The 25,198-nt window shown below is 43.4% G+C and overlaps 1 protein-coding gene and 1 pseudogene across 8 annotated transcripts in view; both read left to right on the forward strand.

Moving 5' to 3' along the window:
- KIF24 (kinesin family member 24) overlaps window positions 1–25,198 on the forward strand; it is an 80,712-nt gene that overhangs the window by 45,499 nt on the left and 10,015 nt on the right. For 5 of the 8 annotated variants that reach the window (XM_055293865.2, XM_055293864.2, XM_063609035.1 and 2 more), the window contains 4 exons: window positions 103–190; window positions 15,776–15,897; window positions 18,309–18,414; window positions 24,467–24,538. In XM_055293865.2, coding sequence (XP_055149840.1) covers window positions 103–190; window positions 15,776–15,897; window positions 18,309–18,414; window positions 24,467–24,538 — 388 coding nt within the window. The remainder of the gene's footprint in view (window positions 1–102; window positions 191–15,775; window positions 15,898–18,308; window positions 18,415–24,466; window positions 24,539–25,198) is intronic. The other 3 variants (XM_055293867.2, XM_055293868.2, XM_055293869.2) reach the window with 3 other exon arrangements.
- Window positions 5,541–5,770, forward strand: LOC129490945 (uncharacterized; annotated as a pseudogene).

The following is a 25,198-nucleotide window of genomic DNA, read 5'->3' on the forward strand; positions in this document are numbered from 1 at the left end:
AACTGCCACTTAATAGAGGAATGGTGGAATGGTTTCTGGGGAGGCAAGAACAAAGTCTGTTTTAGTAGCAACATCATACCAACCACTTTCTTGCATCTGCAGGCTCTTCGCAAGAGAAGATAGCAAGCACATGGTGCAGATAGTGGGACTGCAAGAGCTTCAGGTGGACAGTGTGGAGCTCCTCTTAGAGGTAATTAATTCTTCCTTCTTTATTACCCCACCACAACAGTGTAAGTACAGGGAACAAATTCATTTTGCTACTAAGCAAGTACAGTGGACTTATATTTAGGCAAAGGGCAATGACAGGCCCACCACTTCACATCTGTAAAATGTGAATTCTTTTCTGAGAGGATAGCTTGTTTCTCTATAGGGTTTCTCTCACGATTAGTGGGACGTAGGGCATGTGGGAGAACTTAATTCATTGGAAGGTTACTACTGGGCCAGTTTCTTTTTTTTGTTGTTGTTGTTTTGACATGGAGTCTTGCTCTGTCACCCAACCTGGAGTGCAATGGCACAATCTCGGCTCACTGCAACCTCTGCCTCATGGGTTCAAGCAATTCTCCTGCCTCAGCCTCCTGAGTAGCTGAGATTACAGGCTCCCACCACCACACCTAGCTAATTTTTGTATTTTTAGTAGAGACAGGGTTTCACCATGTTGGCCAGGCTGGTCTTGAACTCCTGACCTCAGGTGATCCACCCGCCTCGACCTCCCAAAGTGCTGGGATTACAGTCGTGAGCCACCGCGCCCAGCCTTATTGGGCCAGTTTCAAATGCTGCTAATGTGTTTCTCTATGGCAGTAGGCTCTGGGAAAAGCTGCTGGAGACAAATATTTGCACTTTAAATTCTTTTCACTTTTTTTTTTTTTTTTTAAGCAACAGGGTCTTGCTCTGTTGCCCAGGCTGGAGTATAGAGGTGTAATCATAGCTCACTGCAGCCTCCCAAGTAGCTGGGACTGCAGGCACATGCCACCAGACCTGGCTAATTTTTTTTTAATTTTTTTTTTTTTTTTTTTTTTTGAGACGGAGTCTCACTTTGTCACCTAGGCTGGAGTGCAGTGGCATGATCTCCGCTCGCTGCAAGCTCTGCCTCCCGGGTTCATGTCATTCTCCTGCCTCAGCCTCCCGCGTAGCTGGGACTACAGGCACCCACCACCACGCCCAGCTAATTTTTTGTATTTTTTAGTAGAGACAGGGTTTCACCGTGTTTGCCAGGATGGTCTTGATCTCTTGACCTCGTGATCCGCCCACCATGGCCTCCCAAAGTGCTGGGATTACAGGCGTGAGCCACCGCGCCCAGCCAGACCTGGCTAATTTTTAAAAACTTTTTGTAGAGATGGTGTCTTGCTGTGTCGCCCGGGATGGTCTCGAACTCCTGATCTCAAGCAGTCCTCTCATCTTGGCCTCTTAAAGTGCTAGGATTACAGGCGTGAGCCACCGCACCTGGCCCTTACTTTAAATACAATTTTTAATAAGTAATACTATCACATGAGTTCAAAATTCAAAAGTGAAAATACCCACTTCCATTTCCTTTTCCAGAGCAACTAATTTTACTAGTTTTTTTATGTGTCCTTCCGAAGGAATTTTTCAATCTGCTTCTTTTATTAATTTATTCTTTTATTGTAATAAAAGTCATACTTATCATTAAATTTAAACATTACAGAAATATGTAAGAAGATAGTAAAGGCCCCTCTAACTTACTGTACATACCCCACTTCCCCTGTTCCCCACTGAGCTATCCACTGTCCACAGTAAAATATTTAATTTTTTTTTTCCTGTTCTGGGCATTTATTTTTTTTATTTTTTTATTTTTTTATTATTTTTTTTTTTAATTTTTTTTGCATACAAAAACAATAAACATTTTCTAAAAATACATACAAACAAAAAGATGCGTATCAAACATATTAGGAAGGTTGCACATGGGAAGTCGGGGAATAGAAATGGGGGTGGGAGTTAAAATAAATGAGAGAGGGACTTTATATGGATCAGTGATAATAACTCAATCCTCTATTTGACAAAGAAGAGGGAGAAGGAAGAGGAAGAAAAAGAAAGTGGGATAAAGGATCAGAAAGGGAGGAAAATAGAAAAAATTAGAGTATGACTCCAGGGTAGACCTGTTTTGTTGTCACTGAGTTGGTTGGTTGGTTTGTCTGTTGTATTCTTCATGTTTCGCCAAGTTGGCCAGACTGGTCTCGAACTCCTAGCCCGAAGTGATCAACCCGCCTCGCCCCCCAGAGTGCCGGGACCACAGGCGTGAGCCACCACGTCCAGCCCCCACATTGCTTCTGGCCTCCGTGGTAGACCTCCCAGACGGAGCGGCCAGGCAGAGGAGCTCCTCACTTCTACCCAGACACGGGGCGGCCGGGCAGAGGAGCTCCTCACTTCCCAGACGGGGTGGCCAGGCAGAGACGCTCCTCACTTCTTCCCAGACGACAGGTGGCCGGGCAGAGGCGCTCCTCACTTCCCAGACGATGGGTGGCCGGGCAGAGGCGCTCCTCACTTCCCAGACGATGGGTGGCCGGGCAGAGGCGCTCCTCACCTCCCAGACTATGGGTGGCCGGGCAGAGGCACTCCTCACTTCCCAGATGGGGCAGCCGGGCAGAGGCGCTCCTCACTTTCCAGACGATGGGTGGCCGGGCAGAGGCGCTCCTCACCTCCCAGACGATGGGTGGCCGGGCAGAGGCGCTCCTCACCTCCCAGACGATGGGTGGCCGGGCAGAGGCGCTCCTCACTTTCCAGACGATGGGTGGCCGGGCAGAGGCGCTCCTCACCTCCCAGACGATGGGTGGCCGGGCAGAGGCGCTCCTCACCTCCCAGACGATGGGTGGCCGGGCAGAGGCGCTCCTCACCTCCCAGACGGGGCGGCCGGGCAGAGGCGCTCCTCACTTCTTCCCGGACGGGGCGGCCGGGCAGAGGCGCTCCTCACTTCTTCCCGACGGGGCGGCCGGGCAGAGGCGCTCCTCACTTCTTCCCGGACGGGGCGGCCGGGCAGAGGCGCTCCTCACTTCTTCCCGGACGGGGCGGCCGGGCAGAGGCGCTCCTCACTTCTTCCCGACGGGGCGGCCGGGCAGAGGCGCTCCTCACTTCTTCCCGGACGGGGCGCCCGGGCAGAGGCGCTCCTCACTTCTTCCCGGACAAGGCGGCCGGGCAGAGGCACTCCTCACTTCTTCCCAGACGGGGTGGCTGGGCAGAGGCGCTGCTCACTTCCCAGACGATGGGTGGCTGGGCAGAGGCGCTCCTCACTTTCTGGGCATTTATTTACATAAGTACAAATAGATTTCTGGTGAACCTTCCTTTAAGGAAGTGTTCCTCAACCCTGGCTTTACATTAGATTGTTTGGAGCCTTTTTTTGCTTACTTAAAAAATGATTTAACCTTTTTTATTGTGAAAAATAGCACTATACAGAAAAATGCATAAAACCTAAGTATGTACAGTATAAAGAAACAAGCACGCTTGTAATCAGCTACTCAGATCAAGAAATAGAACATTGCAGCACCCTACAAACCCCCTGTGTGACTTTCCAATAACACCCTCCTATTATCCTGACTTTTGTGCTAATCACTTTCTTGTTATTTGTTATAGTTTTACTACCTATGTATTTATCCCCAAACCATCTAACTTAGTTTTCATCTGTTTTTGAACTTGGCATGAGTAGAACTACACTGTATTTTTTGGTGTCTTGTTTCTTTTGCTCAATATTATGCTTTTCAGTTCCATTGAGGTTTTTGCATTTGGCATTAGTTTTCTTCATTTTTATTTGCTGTAGAGTGTTTTATCATAGGAATATGCCACAATTTATTTATACATTCTCCTGTTAATAAACAACTGAGGTTGTTTCTATTTTAGAGTTATTTGGAACATTGCAGCTGTGAGTGTGCTTATACATGTATTTCTGTACAGAGCACACGGGTTTTCTAGGATATATACCTAGTTATGAAATGATTAGGTCAGATGATATGCTTTTTCTTTTTTTATTATTTTTATTATTTTTATTTTTATTTTTTTCTGGAGACAGGGTCTTGCTCTGTCCATCCCAGGCTGGAGTCCAGTGGCGTCAACACGTGGCTCACTGCAGCCTTGACCTCCTGGGCTCAAGCAATCCTCCTATCTCAGCTTCCCAAGTAGCTGGGACCACAAGCATATGCCACCACACTTGGCTAATTTTTTTATTCTTTGTAGAGACAGGGTCCTACCATGTTGCCCAGGCTGGTCTCAAGCTCCTGGGCTCAAGCAATCCTCTCACCTCAGCCTCCCAAAGTGTTGGGATGACAGGCACAGTGGCCCATATTTTCAGCTACACTAAATGCTGCCAACTGTTTCCCAGAGTGGTGTGCATTCCTACAAGCAGTATACGAGCAATCCCGTTGCGCTTCATCTTGCAGACACTTTCAATTGATAGATATTTTGAATTTTTGCCAGTCTGGAGTGTTTAATTATATTTTATTGTGGGGTTTTAATTTGCATTTCCCTGATTGAGAATAAAATTGAATATTTTCTCATATTTTTAACTTGTAATTTGGAGTTCCTCTTTTGGGAATGCCAGTTTGGGTCTTTTCCTCATCTTGAGTTATCTGTCTTTTCCTTGCCGATTTGTATATTCCGGATATGAGTCTTGTTGGTTATTTGTATCATAAGCATGTTGTCTCATTCTGTGGCTTGTTTTCCCAGTTTCATCATAATATCTTTTAATGCTTGCTTGTGTCCTCCTCAGGTCAATTAAATCAGAATCCCTCAGGAGTGGGGCCCAGGTGTGGGTATTATTATTATTTTAAATTAAAATGTAGTTCATATACCATAACATTCACCTTTTTTAAAGTGTATGATCCACTGGTTTTCTTAATATAATTTTCTTATTGAGATATAATTCACATACCATAATATTCATTCTTTTTTTATTTTTTATTTTTGAGACAGAGTCTCACTCCTGTTGCCCAGGCTGGAGTGCAGTGGCGCGATTTCAGCTCACTGCAGCCTCAACCTCCCTGGGCTCAGGTGATCCTTCCCACCTCAGTCTCCTGAGTAGCTGGGACTACAGGTGCGTGCCACCAAACCCGGCTAATTTTTTTGGTATTTTTAGTAGAGGTGGGGTGGGATTTCGCCATGTTGCGCAGGCTGGTCTCAATCTTCTGGACTCAAGCAGTCCTCTCACCTTGACCTCCCAAAGTGCTGGGATTACAGGCATGAGCCACCATGACCGGCTATAATATTCTTTTTTTTTTTTTTTTTTTTTTTTTGAGAAGGAGTTTTGCTCTTGTTGTCGCCCACGCTGGAGTGCAATGGCGCGATCTGGGCTCACTGCAACCTCTGCTTCCCAGGTTCATGTGATTCTCCTGCCTCAACCTCCTGAGTGGCTGGGATTACAGGCTCCTGCCACCATGCCTGCCTAATTTTTGTATTGTTAGTAGAGACGGGGTTTTACCATGTTGTCCAAGCTAGTCTCGAATTCCTGACCTCAGGGGATCCACCAGCCTTGGCCTCCCAAAGTGCTGGGATTAGAGGCGTGATGCACTGCGCCCCGCTCAGTTTTTTAAAGCATACAATTCATTGTTTCTCAGTCTTTTGGCTAAGATCAAATGTAGTATCTTTTTTTTTTTTTTAAGACCAATGTTTCAGAATAGAAAATGTAGTATCTTTTCTCAGCAGTTTAACATGTTCTATTCAAGGACAACCTATTAAATGGATTTTTGGAACAGGGAGATGGAGTAGGAGCTTGCTCTGTCCATTCCATGCATTGACTTGGCAGTGCAAGACCTGCAGGAATGGTGCATCCTCCCTGAGGGATTTTTTTTTTAAGTATACAATTCAGTGATTTTTTTAAAGTATATTCGTGAAGTTATGCAACCATTGCCACTAACTAATTCCAGAAAACTTTCATCACCCCAAAATGAAACTCCATTAGCAGTTACTCCCTATTTCTCCTGCGCCCAGTGCCTGGCAACCACTAATTTCTATCTCTGTGGATTTGCCAATTCTGTCCGTATCATATAAACAGAATTATACAATATGCAACCTTTTGTCTCTGGCTTCTTTCACTTAGTTTATTTTCAGAGTTCATTCATGTTGCAGCATGTGTCAGGACTTCATTCCTTTTTGTGGCTGAATAATATTACATTGTATGGATACCTCATTTTATTTATCCATTCATCAGCTGATAGACATTTGGGTTGTTTCCACTTTTGGTCATTATGAATAATGTTGCTGTGAACATTCATGTACAAAGGTTTTTGTGTGGACAAATGCGTTCCATTTTCTTGGGTGTATGCCTAGGAGTGAAATCGCTGGGCCATACTTTTTTTAGGAAATGCCACACTGTTTTCCGAAGTGACTTTACCATTTTACACTCCCACCAGCAGTATGAGGATGGGTATTATTTTAAAAGCTCCCCAGGTGATTCTAACATGCAGCCATTGCAGTCATTCTTCTAGTACATCCAATAAACCTGGCTAGAGTAGAAGGGAGAGGACTAGAAGGATAGGCCAGGCACTTGACAAGACTTAGCTTCGTATAGCTTCACGGTACACTCCTCCAAGGAGAAGTATCTGAGTCTTCAACCAAGCTTAAGGGACCAAGGAAAGCAGTCAGGTTTGGCATTGTAGAAATGCCTCCAGCGAATGCCAAAGTTCAAGCCTCTCTAGCTGATTCTACTCTTGATCTTTCCTGCCTTCCTTTTCACTGTGTTCTAATAATAATTGCAAATGTTTAGTGAGCACTATCTACCAAATGCTTTGTTAGAGGTTTTTGCAAATATTACCCCATTTAATCATCACAAAATCAAGGTAAATATTGTAAACTTCTCTAAGAGATGAAAATACTGAGGTTAAAATCAAGTGATAACCCAGAATCACATAGCTAACAGCTGGCAGAGCAAAGATTTCAGCTTGGATTTATCTCACTCTGAAGCCCTTTTCATTATACTATACTACCTATAGTGCATAATTAGAAATCAATTTTTCTTAAGAAATTAAGAGAGGCCAGGCACGGTGGCTCACGCCTGTTAATTCCAGCACTTTGAGAGGCCGAGGCTGGAAGGTCATTTGAGGTCAGGAGTTTGAAACCAGCCTGGCCAACATGGTGAAACCTCACCTCTACTAAAAATACAAAAATGAGCCAGGTGTAGTGGTGGGCGCCTGTAATCCCAGCTACTTGGGAGGCTGAGGCAGGAGAATTGCTTGAGCCCAGAAGGCAAAGGTTGCAGTGACAAGAGATCGTGCCATTGCATTCCAGCCCAGGCAACAGAGCAAGACTCCATCTCAAAAAACAAAAGAAGAGAAAAGACACTCACTGAATGAATTAATACATTGATAACAATGTCTTCTGTTATCATTTGCCTAAAATTAGGTGTTTAAAGGACTGTTTAATCTTCAGATAACAGAGTTTGTGGAAAATTTTGTTGTTGCTTTTTCAAAATTAATACTTGGGACTTGGGTGTGTGCAGTGGCATAGTAGCCCATCATTGGTATATATCTTTTTCTAAGTTTCTTTTTCCTGAGACAAATGCTGTAGGTAAATTTTGCTTAAGGGATGACACTTCACATTTGCGTTATTAGATTCCTGGGTCCTAGGATCCAAAACCTGAGTATAGTGCCCGAGTGTGTCTGTTTTAGAGGGTCACCTAAGAGCCCCTTTCTAGTGATTGCAAAGGTAGGCACAGAACAAAAGTGTGTGGGACATGCTGAAGGGCTGCCCTGGGGCTGTGACCATTCTCCCCAGAACTTCCTCCGCTGTGGAGTCCTAAGGAAATTGTTTCTCATACTCTGTTCCCTGTGGTCCTCTTGCCCCTACCTCCAGCCAGTCCCACATTTGGCCAGGAGCATCAGGTGAGTCTGGTCCTCAGGATTCCTTTGTCACTGAAGATTATAAAGGGGAAAGAAGGAAACACTCGGAAGAAGACTCTTCATTGCCTTTAGACTGTAAATGCTGGCAGTCTGGTGTTGAGTCAACCCCTGCATCCTGGAAGAGTTTATGGCACTGTTCTATTCTAGAGTATGGTTCCTAAGAAAGGCAGAAAAAAAGTTCCTTGTTAGTCAACATATTATTGCCATTGATACCCTCAGTCTGCAGTACATATGGTGTTGTACAAGGAGGGAGCCAGCTGAGATCAAGGTGGAAAGTTTATATAATTTATGGATACCTGACACAGTTATCCTCATAAATAAACATTTATTGACTTGAAACAACAGCACTTGCTAACTCAGGTGTCACATTTCACTCTCAGATGTCACTGTTCATACTCGCTCGGGTGTCACCCATGTGTTTGCTCAAGTGTCATCTTGGAGTGTTACCCTCTCAGATCACCCTCAGGATTACTCAGGCATGGCCTGCCTGCACAACTGGTAGCTTCATTATTCAAATGAGATTGTCCTTCCTCCAGGAAGTTTCTGCTTCCCAGTGTATTTGATTTCTTGCCAATGCAGGCACCAGAACTTCCTGCCTTTACAGAGGACTCACTGCCTCATCACATTTCCCAGATTTGGAATCGAGATTTTGTCAGACAATTAATGGGCATGTTTTCAGTTTTAGAGATTCACAGTTTTTTAAAGTCATTCCTACACCCATTTTATATAGTCAGAGGTATTCATTCCTAGGAATTTTGATAAACTTGTTTCATGTTTTATCATTGCCTTGGCTGTAATGGGCAGCCAGTTACAGTGCCATGTATCCTTGAGCATATCCTTTATCTCTCTGAGCCTGAAACATGTAGATAATGGTAGATGATTGGGTTGGAAGATGGGGAGAAGGAAGTGAGATAACATACATAAAATTTATAGTATGATGCTGGCTCAACTTTCCACATGCATTATTCTTATTAAGTCCCTGAATGATGTTTCCCAGCACCACCACAGTTTTTCGTTTCGTTTTTTTGAGGTAGAGTCTCACTCTGTCACCTAGGCAGGAGTACAGCGGTACAGTCATGGCTCACTGCAACCTCAACCTCCTGGGCTCAAGCGATCCTCCCACTTCAGCCTTCTGAGTAGCTAGGACCACAGGTGTTCACCACTACACCTGGCTAATTTTTAAAAAAAAATTTGTGTAGATGTTGCCCAGATTGGTCTTGAACTTCTGGGCTCAAGTGATCCTCTGTCTCAGCCTCCCAAAGTGCTGGGATTACAGGCATGAGCCACCACACCAGGCCCAGTTTTCATTACTTCCTATTGTAGCAGATACCCATTTTACTATGCACATAATATGTTCTCTCTAGAGAACCTAGATTTAGAAACTTGCCCGACAGAGTTTAGTTAGGGAAGGAGTTTGAGAAGGAGGAGGCAGTGAGAGGAAAAGGGGGCTTAGTAGTTTTAAAGGTGATTGCATTAATTTTGCTCACCTCCTAGACTTGCATTTCCCCCAAGTAGATTCTTTCTTTCTCTTATCTGCTTCCTTCCTTTTGTTTTTTTTTTTTTTGTTTTTTTTTTTGGTTTGCACTAGGGAGCCCATGATATTTCATGTTGATCTCTAAAGCTATATTTTTCCATGAAACTCTGATTGTTTTACATTTATGAAAAAAAATAGTTTAAGTTTTAGAAGTTTACACAAAGATGTTAGTTATTTAGTATCTTTTCTTTTTGTTTTGTTTTTGAGATGGAATTTTGCTGTCTTGTCCAGGCTGGAGTGCAGTGGCATGACCTTGACTCACTGCAACCTCTGCCTCCCAGGTTCAAGGGATTCTCCTGCCTCAACCTCCTGAGTAGCTGGGATTATAAGTGCCCACTACCCACGCCTGGCTAATTTTTGTATTTTTAGTAGAGATGGGGTTTTATCATGTTGGTCTCTAACGCCTGACCTCAGGTGATCCACCTGCCTCAGCCTCCCTAAGTGCTGGGACTACAGGCATGAGCTACCGTGCCCGGCCCCGTTAGTATCTTTTCTTTCTTTCTTTTTTTTTTTTTTTTTTTTGAGACGGAGTCTCCTTTTGTAGCCCAGGTGCTAGAGTGCAGTGGTGGGATATCGACCCACTGCAACCCCTGCCTCCTGGGTTCAAGTGATTCTCCTGCCTCAGCCTCCTGAGTAGCTGGGATTATAGGCATGCACCACCACACCCAGCTAATAGTTTTGTATTTTTAGTAGAGACAGGGTTTTGCCAGGTTGGCCAGGCTGGTCTTGAACTCCTGACCTCAGGTGATCCACTCACCTCGGCCTCCCAAAGTGCTGGGATTACAGACGTGAGCCACCGTGCCCGGCCAATTTTTGTATTTTTAATAGAGATAGGGTTTCACCATGTTGGCAAGGCTGGTGTCAAACTCCCGACCTCAGGTGATCTGCCCTTCTCAGCCTCCCAGAATGCTGGGGGTACAGGCGTGAGCCTCTGTGCCTGGCCATAATTCCCATTTTATAGATAAGAAACTGAGACCCTTAAAAGTTAAGTGACTTGTGGTAGTCTACACAACCACATGGTAGAGCTGGCATGTGAACCCTGGCAACCTGACTCCAGATTTCACCGTTTTAACTGCTATACTTCAGTTGTATATGTCATTTACAAAAATGTGATGACTTTGATATTCACAGACTGCCTCATTTTTACTGTTCATAGCTCAGGTGCATTATTATATAGTTTCTGGAAGGCATGACTATAGCAAGCTGTTATTGGAAAAAATTGGCCCAAGGACCAGAAACTCCTCATGCCTTCTCTAAAATATATTTAACCAGGAAAGGGCATCTCAACATGTTAGGTCTCTGAGATGCACTTAGAGATACCCAGTACATTATGGTGTACAAGATGCAGTGAAAACCCAAGTTCAAAAGTCTGTAACACAATCTCAGAAGCCAATCTTTTTTGACACTCTTGAGGAAGAACCACAGGGCCACCCTTTGCATTTCCTGTTCATATCCACATTTCCTTGCGAAGTATGGTCTTGAGGCCTCTCTGAGCTCTCACTAGGTCTCAGTGGACTAGCATCATTAGTAACATCATTACTCACATATAGAAGAGGATATCCGGCTTTTATTCCTGGCCTGACCATATTCTACCTATGTGACCTTGTATAAGTCACTTAGCTTCTCTGTGTTCCTTTCCTTATGAGTCAGACATATTGCTTTTACAAATGTAAAGGTTTAAGACCTCCCTTGTCTTTTCATAGGATTTGTAAATGACAAAAAAAAAAAAAAAAAGAGCTGTAAGAAATCTAAAACTCTAAAAGGAAATATACCAGAATTTTATAATCACTGGGATTATGAGGGATATATATTCTCTTCTTTAATCCTTTTCCTATATTTTCCAAGTTTTCCACAGTAAGTTTGTCTTTTCTAATGAAGAAAAAAAAAGTTTGAAAAAGGAACGATACCAATCTATGATGATCCATTAGCATTGCATCCCAGCCTGTGTAAACATGAAGTGAAAGGGACAGGGAGAAGCCAGGGCCAGAAAGTGCATTTAAACCAGATGGTTCAGTCACAGCGCTGGCCTTAAGTGTCTTACCCAGCATCTGAGCTTAGTCAGCAGTGCTTTTTTCTCAGCACTTGCCATATCCAGTATAAGAGATTACCACTGTAACTCTTACGATTTCATTAGCATAAAGGTGGTAGCCATATAGTTGATGATCTAGCTTTATAAATTAGCAGATTCTTCTCTTTACAAAAGGATTCATCATGTTGTCTCTTTAAATTTTTAGCAAACTTTTTACAAAATGGGTGTATTTAAGTATGATTCTGAATTTTGATTTTACATCTCACATACAGATAATCTTTAGAAACATACTATTGCTTAGATCATGGAAAAAATATTTTTAGTTAATTAAATTTCTAAAAAGAAACCACTACTACTTGTTAAGATATTTTATGTCTTATTGTTGAAGTTTGGCTCTGTCAACTTTTGGATTCTTAATTTGGAAACTGTGACTATGTTCAATATGATATAAATTAAAATGGTGAGAGATTGAGAAAAAAATGAAATAGGACTTTCTTATTCTCTTTTTTTTTTTGAGATGCAGTTTCACTCTTGTCCCCCAGGCTGGAGTGCAATGGCACGATCTCAGCTCACTGCAACCTCCACCTCCTGGGTTCAAGCAATTCTACTGCCTCAGCCTCCCGAGTAGCTGGGATTACAGGCATGCACCACAACACCTGGGTAATTTTTGTATTTTTAGTAGAGACGGGGTTTCACCATGTTGGCCAGGCTGATCTCAAACTCCTGACCTCAAGTGATCTGCTTGCCTCGGCCTCGCAAAGTGCTAGGATTACAGGTGTGACCCACCACACCTGGCTCTTATTCTTTTTTGAGACGGAGTCTCGCTGTGTCGCCCAGGCTGGAGTGCAATGGTGCGATCTCAGCTCACTGCAACCTCCGCCTCCTGGGTTCAAGCAATTCCCCTGCCTCAGCCTCCCAAGTAGCTGGGACTATAGGCGTGCATCACCATGCCCAGCTAGTTTTTTGTATTTTTAGCAGAAATGGGGTTTCACCATGTTAGCCAGATGGTCCTGATCTCCTGACCTCGTGATCCACCCGCCTCGGCCTCCCAAAGTGCTGGGATTACAGGTGTGAGCCACCGTGCCTGGCCCAGTTATTCTTTTTTTAATTTGTAGAGATGAGGTCTTGCTATGTTGCCCAGGCTGGTCTCAAACTCTTGGGCCCAAGCGATCCCTACCTCAGCCTCCCAAAGTCCTGGGATTACAGGCATAAGCCACCAGGCCTGGCCTCAAATAATATTGTTGTTGTTGTTGTTGTTGTTGTTTTTGAGACAGAGTCTTGCTTTGTTGCCTAGGCTGGAGTGCAGTGGTGCGATATCAGTTCACTGCAACCTCCACCTCCCAGGTTCAAGCAATTCTCGTGCTTCGGCCTCCTAAGTAGCTGGGACTACAAGTGCACATCACCATACCTGGCTAATTTTTGTATTTTTAGTAGAGATGGGGTTTCACCATGTTGGCCAGGCTGGTCTCAAAGGCCTGCACTAAAGTGATCCACCTGCCTTAGCCTCCCAAAGTGCTGGGATTACAGGTGTAAGCCACCATGCCCAGCCAATAAAATATTGTTGACTATAATCACCCTGTTGTATTGTCAAATAGTAGGTCTTATTATTTCTTTTTTGTGTGTACCTATTAACTACCCCCACATCCCCACTACCCTTCCCAGCCTCTGTGGTAACCATCCTTCTAGTATCTATGTCCATGAGTTCAATTGCTTTGATTTTTAGATCACACACATAAGTGAGAACATGTGATGTTTGTCTTTCTGTGCCTGGCTTATTGCACTTAACATAATGATCTCCAGTTCCATCTGTGTTGTTGCAAATGACAGGATCTCATTCTTTTTCATGGCTGAATGGTACTCCATTGTGTACGAGCACCACATTTTCTTTATCCATTCATCTCTTGATGAACACTTAGGTTGCTTCCAAATCTTGGCTATTGTGAACAGGGCTGCAACAAACATGAGAGTGCAGATCTTGTTTATGTTTTGTTTCCTGGGACATATCCTTAACTTACAACTCCAAAACAAACAAACAAAAAACCTAAAACTTACAACCTTTTATTTTATTTAATTAATTTTCCCCCTGAACTTGATAGTAGGTGATTATTTTTTAAGAGATGGGATTTTTGTCCCCTAGGCTGGAGTGCAGCTTACTGCCTCAGCCTCCTGTCTGGGACTACAGGTGTGCACTACTACGCCCAGCTAATTTTTGTAGAGAGGGGGGTCTCACCATTTGCCCAGGCTGGTCTTGAACTCCTGGGCTCAAGTGATCCTCCTGCCTCAGCCTGCCAAAGCGTTGGGATTACAGGCATGAGCGACCATGCCCAGCCTAAATCTTACTACCTTTTAAATACAATTTTTACTTTATCATATTTTAAATTTCCAAGTGCTTTGTCTATTGCCTCTTTTGGTTTGGTGTTTTCATGCTGGTGGCTTTGGCTTTCTATTCACGTTTAAGTATGAGGCACTAAAAAAATAACAGTCACAAAGTTTGTGTGTCGGAGGTGTGCTTGCTGATCATTAAGCCTCACTATAGGTTGAAAGTTAATTGGCTTTGCCGGGGAAGTCCCCAAAATGTAAACATGTGAAGGGCTTGGGAGTGAGGGTTTCTCCAGAGAATTGTGGCTGAGGGCTGATGTTGGGGAACGCTGGTGTGTTGCTTTTACTTAATCCTTGTTTAAGTTCTCTCACTTCACTCTGCCCCACACTGTGCCTGGTGCTTAGTCCTCTTTGGTCTCTGGTTCCCATTTTCTGGAGACTATACCTTCTGCCTCCTGCACAGGGTGGGGATGAATGGGGAATGTCTCACCAAGGGCTTTACTGCTCTGATCACTGACTGTGTGTATCTTTGCCTTATCCCAACAGTACCTGGTGCTTCCAGAGTCTGAGCCCCTCTTAGGGGTCCTAATGGGCTGATAGACTGACTCCCCCCTTTCCTACTTACTTAGTTTATAACTTCATTGCTGTCAGTTACCATCCCTTCATTGTCTTTCCACATTCTAAAATTTCATTGAAATATATCACACCTGTAATCCCAGCATTTTGGGAGGCCGAGGTGGGAGGATTGCTTGAGCCCAGGACTTCAAGGCCAGCCTGGGCAGCATAGTGAGACCTTGTCTTTGTATCTTTATTTAAAAAGAATAAGAAATATATTGTCCACTGCTACCCCCTTTCCTTTTATTGCTTTAAAGATGAATAGTTTTAATTCTTTATTTTTAATTTTTTATTGATTTATTTTTTTGAGACACGGTCTTGCTCTGTAATCACGGCTCACTGCAGCCTTGACCTCCTGGGCTCAAGTGATCCTCCTGCCTCAGCCTTCTGAGAAGCTGGGATTACAGGTGTGAGCCACCATGTCTGGCCCAAATAATGTTTTTAAAGTTCTTTGTGGCTGGGTGCGGTGGCTCATGCCCGTAATCCTACCACTTTGAGGGACCGAGGAGAGAGGACTGCTTGAGCTCAGGAGTTCAAGATCAGCCTGGGCAACATAGTAAGACCGTGTCTCTACAAAAAAATTTTAAAAATTAGCCAGGTGTGGCGGTGCACACCTATAATCCCAGCTACTCAGGAGGGTGAGCCGGGAGTACCTCTCAAACCCAGGAAGTCATGGCTGCAGTGAGCTATGATCATACCACTGCACTCCAGCCTGGGTAACAGAGTAAGCCCCTATTTCAAGAAAATTTTGTTTTGCCTTTTTTATTCTCAGTAACTAACACTCATACCACTGTCCAAAATAAGGGCAGCATGTTCTTAAATGGCTGCGTTTTCGGTGGCTGCAGGCCAATCCTGAGGCTTCACCTCCCCTGCCCCATTCCATGATAGCCAGAAGGACTCCTGTTAGTCTTTACTCCCAGTCTAGGGTGAGTGAGGATTAGTCTCAAGGGAAATCATGGGCTCATGGTAATTACAGTAACTCATCACTTTCGTATTTCTACATCGGGCCTGGCCTTTATGACTGCATCCTGGTAGAACAGGTGGATGTGATTAGTCATTCTATAATGCACATTTATGTGCTTTGCCTCAGTTACTAAGATAGATGGGTATTATGAGACCTTGCTTTGGAGCCAAGTTATGCCCTGGGGATTTTAGTTAGGCTAAATCCATCAAAGATACTAAAAAGAGCATATGAGATCAAGAAGTAAATTAGCTCTTAAGCTATGGAATGTTCTTCCACAGGATTAGTATTTCACATTGTTTTCATTGTCATTGGGTACTAACTAGGTATAATTTAGTGTTTGAGCAGTTTTCCACCTGGACAGAAAAAACTGCAGTGCACTGACACAATTATATGTCTGCTGTCTACTGCTCTTAGCCAACTCTTAGTAGCCGGAGGCTTTTGTTTACTCCTAGAGGAAGTCATCCTGTGGACTTTATTTTCAGGTGATCTTAAAGGGCAGCAAGGAGCGCAGCACTGGGGCCACTGGAGTTAATGCAGACTCCTCCCGCTCCCATGCCATCATCCAAATTCAGATCAAAGATTCAGCCAAGAGGACATTTGGCAGGTGAGCTGGAAATATCAGGGAGTTACATTGTCTGCCTTTCCTTTAATGTGACTTTGAAGTATGTTTTCCTCAACAACAGGATACCCTGCCACCATGGAGTTCTTCATTGCAGGGATACAGAGTAGAGTTGTTAGCCCTGAAATAAATCATTGTACTAAAGTGTCATCAGTTGATTAACCATGAAGTAATGACCTATTGTTGGTCAACCCTAAGTTATTAAAAGGGACATTGATTGCTTCTAACATGAAACACAGTTTCAGCAGAGAAACAGTAGGGAATGCATCTCAGAGAGCTTACATGCCACAAAAGGTAGGGGGAGAAGATTAATCCATTCTTCTTGAAAGAAGGCATAAGACAATTGGATACATTCATTGCTTCTCTGGTGCTCTCTTAGCAAATAATCTGCCACACTGATGGATGAGCCTATTTCACCTCTGAGTAATGAGTGTTTTTCTTTTCTTTTTCTTTTTCTTTTTTTTTTTGCTGGATCGCTGTCCACAAAAGTTTCTATGTAATTACCTAAGTGGTTACTTAAGTGATTAGCATTGTGGTCATTTAGCCTTTTGGGAAGAATGTTTTATTAATTTTAGTCATACTTTCTTATAAATTATTAAAACCAATAGACATGTTTGAGTGGACAGTACCAGCATCAACTGACAGATCAGAATCTTCTCATAGACTCTTGGAAAGCTGACAGTCATGTTTGTTTGTTTGTAAGATAGGGCTTCACTCTGTCAGCCAGGCTGGAGTGCAGTGGCATGATTATAGTTTACTACAGCCTGGAAGTCCTGGGCTCAAGCAGTCCTCCTGCCTCAGCCTCCTGAGTAGCTTGGACTACAGGTGTGGACCACCACACCTAGCTATTTTTTTTTTTTTAAGAGACAAGGTGGATGTGAGGGAGATCTGGCTGTGACATCTGTCACCCCATTGAACTCCAGAGTTGAGATGGGGTCTCTCTATTTTGCCCAGGCTGGTCTCAAACTCCTAGGCTCAAGAGTCTGGCAACAGAGCGAGACTCCGTCTCAAAAAAAATGTAAAAATTCAGTGGTAGGCTGATGGTGGCTGACACCTGTAATCTCAGCACTTTGGGAGGGCAAGGTGAGAGGATCTCTTGAGCCTTGGAGTTCGATCAATGGGGTGACAGATGTCGCAGCCAGATCGCCCTCACATCCACCCTGTCTCTTAAAAAAAAAAAAAATAGCTAGGTGTGGTGGTCCACAGCTAATTTTTACAATTTTTTTCTTTTTTTTTTTTCTTTTTTTTTTTTTTTTGAGACAGTCTCGCTTTATCGCCCAGGCTGGAGTGCAGTGGCGCAATCTCGGCTTACTGCGAGCTCCGCCTCCCAGGTTCATGCCATTCTCCTGCCTCAGCCTCCCAAGTAGCTGGGACTACAGGTACCCGCCACCACACCTGGCTAATTTTTTGTATTTTTAGTAGAGACAGGGTTTCACCATTTTAGCCAGGATGGTCTCGATCTCCTGACCTCGTGATCCACCCACCTCGGCCTCCCAAAGTGCTGGGATTACAGGCGTGAGCCACCGTGCCTGGCCAATTTTTTTTTTTTTTCTTGAGATGGAGTCTCGCTCTGTTGCCAGGCTGTAGTGCAGTGGCGTGATCTTGGCTCACTGCAACCTCCGCCTCCCGGGTTCAAGTGATTCTCCTGCCTCAGCTTCCCGAGTAGATGGGACTACAGGCATGCACCACCATACCCAGCTAATTTTGTATTTTTAGTAGAGACGGGGTTTCACCATGTTGGCCAGGGTGGTCTTGATCTCTTGACCTCGTGATCTGCCCACCTCGGCTTCCCAAAGTGCTGGGATTACAGGCATGAGCCACCACGCCCAGCCAGTTTTTAGAATTTTTTAAGAGATGGGGTCTTGCTGTGTTGCTTAGGCTGGTCTAGAACTCCTGGCCTCAAGCAGTACTCCACCTCAGCCTCCCAAGTAGCTGGGTTTATAGGTGTGAGCCACCACACCCGGCTCAGTAATGTCTTTTCTTTCCAGAGGATGGGCCAATGTTAATTTCCTCCAGTGGTCACAGAATGCTGACTGATACAAAAATAAAGCTTCTGGCCAGGCGCGGTGGCTCACGCCTGTAATCCCAGCACTTTGGGAGGCCGAGGCGGGTGGATCACGAGGTCAGGAGATCGAGACCATCCTGGCCAACATGGTGAAACCTTGACTCTACTAAAAATACCAAAAATTAGCCAGGCATGGTGGCGGGTGCCTTTAGTCCCAGCTACTTGGGAGGCTGAGACAGGAGAATGGCGTGAACCCTGCAGGCGGAGGTTGTAGTGAGCCGAAATCACGCCACTGCACTCCAGCCTGGGCGACAGAGTGAGACTCCGTCTCAAAAAAAATAAAATAAAATAAAGCTTCACAGAAGTCACTCCTGCTGTGTCTTTTCTCTAGGATCTCTTTTATTGACTTGGCTGGCAGTGAAAGAGCAGCAGATGCAAGGGACTCAGATAGACAGACAAAGATGGAAGGTGCAGAAATAAATCAGAGTCTACTGGCTGTAAGTTTTTCAAAATCTTTAATCTAAAAATCCTTCTTGAAAGACTGCCCATTACATACAGGCAGAGTGGATGAATGTGGGGTGGAATCAGCAAAGCAACTGCCCTGTTCTTATGTAATAATAGAATGCCAGGGTTGGAGAATGAGGGCTGACCAGACAGACTCTCACAATTCTAGGCAACTATTTTCTTCTCTCCTTGCCTTCTTTTCCCCTGGTCAATCCATGCCAATTAGGAACAGAAATATTTCTGCAGTTGCTGAATGGTTAACTCCGCTAAGCTTTCTCTCTTTCCCCAAGCTTTAAAATTATATTAATTTTTCAAACATAGAAAAGTAGAACAAATAGTATAATGATCTCCCATATACCTGTCAGATTCAACAGTTACCAACATATGAAAAATCTAAGCAACCCCTTCCCTCCCCCTGGTTGGATTATTTTAAAGAAAATCCAGCTGGGAGCGGTGGCTCACGCCTATAATCCCAGCACTTTGGGAGGCCGAGGCAGGCGGATAACTTGAGGTCAGGAGTTCGAGACGAGACTGGCCAACATGGTGAAACTCTGTCTCTACTAAAAATACAAAGTTAGCTGGGCATGGTGCCGAGCGCCTGTAATCCCAGCTACTCAGGGGGCTGAGGCAGGAGAATCGCTTGAACCCAGGAGGCGGAGGTTGCAGTGAGCTGAGATCGTGCCGTTGCACCCCAGCCTGGGTGACAGAGTAAGACTCAGTCTCAAAAAAACAAAAAAAAGAAAGAAAGAAAATCCTAGTCATCATGTCATTTATTCCATAAATATTGTATATATCTCAGCTGGGCGCAGTGGCTCACGCCTGTAATCCCAGCGCTTTTGGAGGCCGAGGCGGGTGGATCACTTGAGGTAGATCAGCCTGGCCAACATGGTGAAACCTTGTCTCTACTAAAAATACCAAAAATTAGTTGGGCGTGGTGGCAGGCTGTTACATCCCCAGCTACTCGGGAGGCTGTGGCAGGAAAATCTCTTGAACCCAGGAGGTGGAGGTTGCAGTGAGCCGAGATTATGCCACTGCACTCCAGCCTGGGTGACAACAGAGCAAGGCTCCATCTCAAAAAAAAATTTTTTTAATGTATCTCAAAGAGATACTCTTACTTTTTAATATAGCCATAATGCCATTATCATACTTAAAGAAGTAATTCTTTATTATCCAGTAAGTATTATAATTCCTCTAATTGTCCCATAAGTATCTTTTTATAGTTAACTTGTTCAAATCAAGGTGCAAATAAAATCCTATGTAAGTTCTTATTCCCTCTTTCATTTTTTCTGTATTAGTGTATTGGTTGAAGAAAACTGGGTCGCTCGTCCCGTAAGATTTGCCACATTCTGTACTTGGCCACCTGCATCCTTGTGTTGATGTTTCACATGTTACCCATTATCCTTTAGGTTTCCTGTCAGGTGGCTCAGCTCTATAGCCATGTTGTTCACTATGGCAGCCACCAGCCACATGTGGCAATTGAGCACCTGAAATGTGGCTGGTCTGAATTAAGATATGCTCTAAGTGTAAAATACACACTGGATTTTGATTACCAAAAAAGCTTGTAGAATATCTCATTTATTTTTTCATATTGACTACATGCTGAAATAATATTTTGGATATATTGAGTTAAATAAAATATATAATTAACATTAATTTTATCTGTTTCTTTTTTAAAAAAAGATATGACTGTTAGCAATTCAGAATTACATATGTGTTTTGCATTTGTGGCTCATGTATTTCTATTGGGACAGTCCTGAATTAGAGATGTGATCAGATTTAGGTTCTATATTTTTTGGCAAAAACAATCATAGGTAGTTCTTAGATTTTCTATAGCAATACATTAGGAGATAGAGAATGTCTGGTTGTCTCTCTTTGATTTTAAGATTGAAAAGAGATTCAAGTGTTGTCAGCCTAGTTCCTCTATTATAAAGTTTCCTTTCAGCCTTTATTTTTTATTTTATTTTATTTATTTTTACTTTTTTTTCCCCTTAGTCTCTGTTAAGGACATGCCATTCAGCCATTTTTAACCTAGGAATTTTATCAGCCATTGAAGAATCTCATCTATATCTATTATTTTATTAAGAGTTCCAGAATGGTGATATTCTAATTCTAATATTCCTTCTGTGTGTATTAGCTGAAAAGAATAATTTTCCCTCAACTATCTGATTATCCTGACATACAGTTTGTAGTGGAAGCAAGATGATTCTTTATTCACCACTTTTCAGAATGAGTTGGTGTTCATGTTACCTAAACATAATATGAGTTTGTTTTATTGTTGTTGTTTACCTTTTTTTCTATTATTATAAACTCATTGAAATCGTTATATCTTTTTTTGCTGCTTAAATTCAACATATTTAGCCAACAGGAGCTGTTTCAAGAATGTTCCTGTGTCTTTTTGGCACAACCCTACTCGTTCTTGATAGCTTCCTGGCTTTCTGATATGACAAGAGCCTATGTTCTAGGCTCATTTTATACATTTCCCTCTCCAGACCTCGAATCAGCCATTTCTTCGATGAGTCTTGGTTTCTTTTTCATTCTTTTTTTTTTTTTTTTTTTTTTTTTGAGATGGAGTCTCGCACTGTTGCCCAGGCAGGAGTACAGTGGCACAATCTTGGCTCACTGCAACCACTGCCTCCCAGGTTCAAGCGATTCTCCTGCCTCAGCCTCCCGAGTAGCTGGGATTACAGGCACCTGCCACCACAGCCAGCTAATTTTTTGTATTTTTAGTAGAGACAGAGTTTCACCATGTTGGCCACGCTGGTCTTGAACTCCTAACCTCGTGATTCGCCCGCTTCGGCCTCCCAAAGTGCTGGGATTACAGGCATGAGCCACCGCGCCCAGTCGAGCCTTGGTTTTTTTGAGAAGGAAATGGTGTTTAGAGACTTCAGTCTGTGTGTTAGGGGTGCTTATCACTACTGCATTAGTCCTTGCTTCTGGGCCTTTTCTGTGGACAGAGCTAATAAATAAGGTGTTATTTTTTGTTTTGAAAGGGAAAAATATATGTGAGATTTATAGTAATAAATTAGTTTAAGATTGCAGGCCAGGCCCAGTGGCTCACACATATAATCCCAGCACTTTGGGAGGTCAAGGTGGACAGATCACTCGAGCCCAGGAGTTTGAGACCAGCTTGAGCCACATAATGAGACCCTGTCTCTGCAAAAAACTTAAAAATTAGCTGGGCGTGGTGGCACACGCCTGTAGTCACAGCTACTTGGGAGGCTGAAGTGGGAGGACTGCTTGAGCCCAGGAGGTTGAGGCTGCAGTGAGCCATGATTGTACCACTGCACTCCAGCCTAGGCAACAAAGCAAGACCTTGTCTCAAAAAATAAACTATCTCGTCTGAAGAAAGCAATGAATAATAATATTAAAAAAAAAAATTAAAATTACAGGGTTTTTAATTTATTTAAATGTATATTTGTCTCTTTTTTCTCTTATGCTAGAAATCTTAGTTCCTAACATTTATTTGCTCTACTTTAATATATACGTATTTCAAAATAATGCTAATATTATTTATAATATGATTAATTCAGTTCAAGATTTTTATCGCAGTTTTCTTTTTAATTGGGTTGTATCCCACTAAGGATGTACAGTCATAATATTATGCTGTCAAATCACCTGAAATAATTCTTCTCTGTGTGTTTAAGCCTGCCAATTTCGTAGTGTTAGGTTCATTTGTTTGGTTTTGGTTTTAAGAATTGCCTTATTTATTTTGATTTAACCTTATTTTGTAATTATTTTAAAACATTTAGGCCAGGAGCTGTGGCTCACACCTGTAATCCCAGCATTTTGGGAGGCCAAGGAAGGAGGATCACTTGAGCCCAGGAGTTCAAGACCAGCCTGGGCATCATAGGGAGACCCCTGTCTTTACAAAACATTTACAAATTAGCTGGATGTGGTGGTGCGCACCTGTAACCCAAGCCACTTGGGAGGCTGAGGTGAAAGGAAACACTTGAGTCCAGGTATTCAAGGCAGCAGTGAGCTGTGACTGTGCTACTGCACACCAGCCTGAGATACAAAGTGAGACCCCATCTCTTAAACAAACGAACAGCAAAAAGCAAAAAAAATTATGTGGTTTTAAAGTAAAAATTGTAAAATAAACCACATTCAAAGAAGTATAGTTTCCATCCCTGTACTCTCAACCTTGTTACCTTCCTCCCCTTGTAAAATCATTTTTCTGTCTGTATATATGTTTGCACTCACCCCTTTTCTTAGAAAAAATGCTAACATACTCTCAACACTGTTTTGCACTTCGCTTTTGTCACTTAACGGCATCCTCAAGATCACTCCATGACTGTACATAGAGCTCTTCCTCATTCCTTTTTCCAGCTGTATATGCTGCCTTGGGCCGCTCCACATTATTTACTTATTTTTGATCAGAACTGAAGTCTCCAGCTAGGTACATTCTTTCCAGACTTCATGAGGGATAAATTGGGAGGGTGAGAGAGGGAGCCAAACTTTTTTTATTTAAAAAAATAAAAAAAGAAAGCTTGTAGGGATTGGTGGCCATGCTTGAATTTGAGTCTGTGAGGAGCAGAGTTTGATTACTTGTTCATTCTCAGTGGAGAATCTTCTCAGTGCTAAAGTTGGGGAATACCAGATAGATTTTTAATAAAAGAGGAAATTTCCTCACACCTGTTTATACCCTGCAGCTTCTTGGATAGAGGTAGGGCAGTTGTGGGCATCTGTGGCTGCTGCTAAGAACAGCCATAGCACACTCTGGAGGCAAACTACCTATTCTTGGTGGCAATTCCAAGGGATTGCTTCCACCTTCTTCCCTCTTTTTTTTTCTTTTGAGACAGAGTCTCGCTCTATCACCCAGGCTGGAGTACAGTGGCATGATCTCAGCTCACTGCAACCCCTACTTCCTGGGTTCAAGCTTTTCTCCTTTCTCAGCCTCATGAGTAACTGGGATTACAGGCATGTGCCACCATGCCCGGCTAATTTTTTTTTTTGTATTTTTAGTAGAAACGGGGTTTCACCATGTTGGCCAAGCTGGTCTCGATCTCCTGAGCTCAAATAATCTGCCCGCCTCAGCCTCCCAAAGTGCTAGGATTACAGGCGTGAGCCACTGCACCCAAGCTCCTTTCCTTTTCTTTTATTATCTTTTAGCCTAGATGCATCACTCAGAAATAGAAGGTCTCTCCTCCCTCATCTTGCCCCCCACGACCCCCACCACTGTTTCTGATGGGAGTGTTTCCCCTGGAGGTCCACATATCCAGATCTCTGCTGTCCTCATCATGTCCAATGAGCGCTCACTGAGGGAGTACAGCCAGGAGCAAGTAACATTCCTTTGCCTTTGGGCCACAGACCCTGCTGTTTTTAAATGAAGGGTCATTTTTAATTGTGTGTGGTCAAAGTGCTGGCCGTAATCCCAGCACTCTGGGAGGCTGAAGCAGGAGGATCATTTGAGGCCAGGAGTTTGAGACCAGCCTGGGCAACAATGTACAGAGACCCCCATCTCTACAAAAAAAAAAAAAAATTAAGAAAAAAATAAATAAAATGAGGGGGTAGGCCTAGGTGATTTCTCAGTTTCCTTCTAGCTCTGGCTCTAGAATTTCTCCTACCCCATTCAGATAGTTTACATCTAAATCTATGCTTGAATCTACACCAACAGGCATGCATGTGTGAGCAGGGAGCGGGGAAGTGGATATAGATATTTTGTCTATTTAAGTGCATCAACAGTTGGGAAGAATATGAGGAGAGAAAGGGAACCAGCAAGCCAGAACTACCACCACATGAGCTTGAACTCTGGGACCTGAGGGTAGGTCCCAGCATCTGTCTGTTCCCCGCCGTCAACTCAGGGCCAGTCCTAGGATCCCAGCCTCTAAGCTAGGAGGCCTTCAGCTAGGCAGCACAGGATGGTGTTTCCCAATCTAGCTTGGTTTCTCTTGTCGAATGGAAACTACAGGCCATTTTGACTTCCTTTTGGAGGATTGTCTGAGTGTGGTTTATTGAAGAAAAACAAGCTTCCTGTGGAGGCGGCATCAGGTCTGTTACTCTCCCTTTGCACGTGATACTTGATGTGCTTGTTCTCCCACTTTGCAGCTGAAGGAATGTATCCGAGCACTGGATCAGGAACACACCCATACTCCCTTCAGGCAAAGCAAACTAACTCAGGTAAAATTAAATGTGAGCCTTGAGTTTGTTCTGATTCATTCATTTCTTCCTTATTTCATGTATTTGTTCATTCAGTTGAGCATCCATTGTCAGTAAGACATGATGCTGGGCACAGTGGGGAAAAGAGAAGGAGAGGAGTGAAATTCCTTCCAGGAACTCTGTCTACAAGTTGAGTATCATTAATCTAAAAATCTGAAATCTGAAGTGCTTCAAAAATCAAAACTTTTTGTTGTTGTTTTTGAGACAGGGTCTTACTCTGTCACCCAGGCTGGAGTGCAGTGGTGTGATCTTGGCTCACTGTGGCCTCTGCCTCCTAGGCTCAAGCAATCCTCCCACCTCAGCCTCCCAGGTAGCTGGGACTACAGGCACATGCCATCATGCCTGGCTATATATATATATATATATATATATGTATTTTCTTTTTTTTTTTTTTTTTTGTAGAGACAGAGTTTCACCATGTTGCCTAGGCTGGCCTCAAACTCCTGAGCTCAAATGATCTGCCTGCCTCAGCCTTCCAAAGTACTGGGATTACAGGTATAAGCCACCATGCCTGGCCAAAATTAAAAACTTTTTGAGTGCCATGATGCTCAAAGGATTTCAGATTTTTGGGTTAGGGATGTTCGACCAGAAGGATAATGCAAATATTCCAAAATCTGAAAA

This window comes from Symphalangus syndactylus, chromosome 9 (assembly GCF_028878055.3).
Source record: "Symphalangus syndactylus isolate Jambi chromosome 9, NHGRI_mSymSyn1-v2.1_pri, whole genome shotgun sequence".
In the NCBI taxonomy this organism is placed as follows: Eukaryota; Metazoa; Chordata; class Mammalia; order Primates; family Hylobatidae; genus Symphalangus; species Symphalangus syndactylus.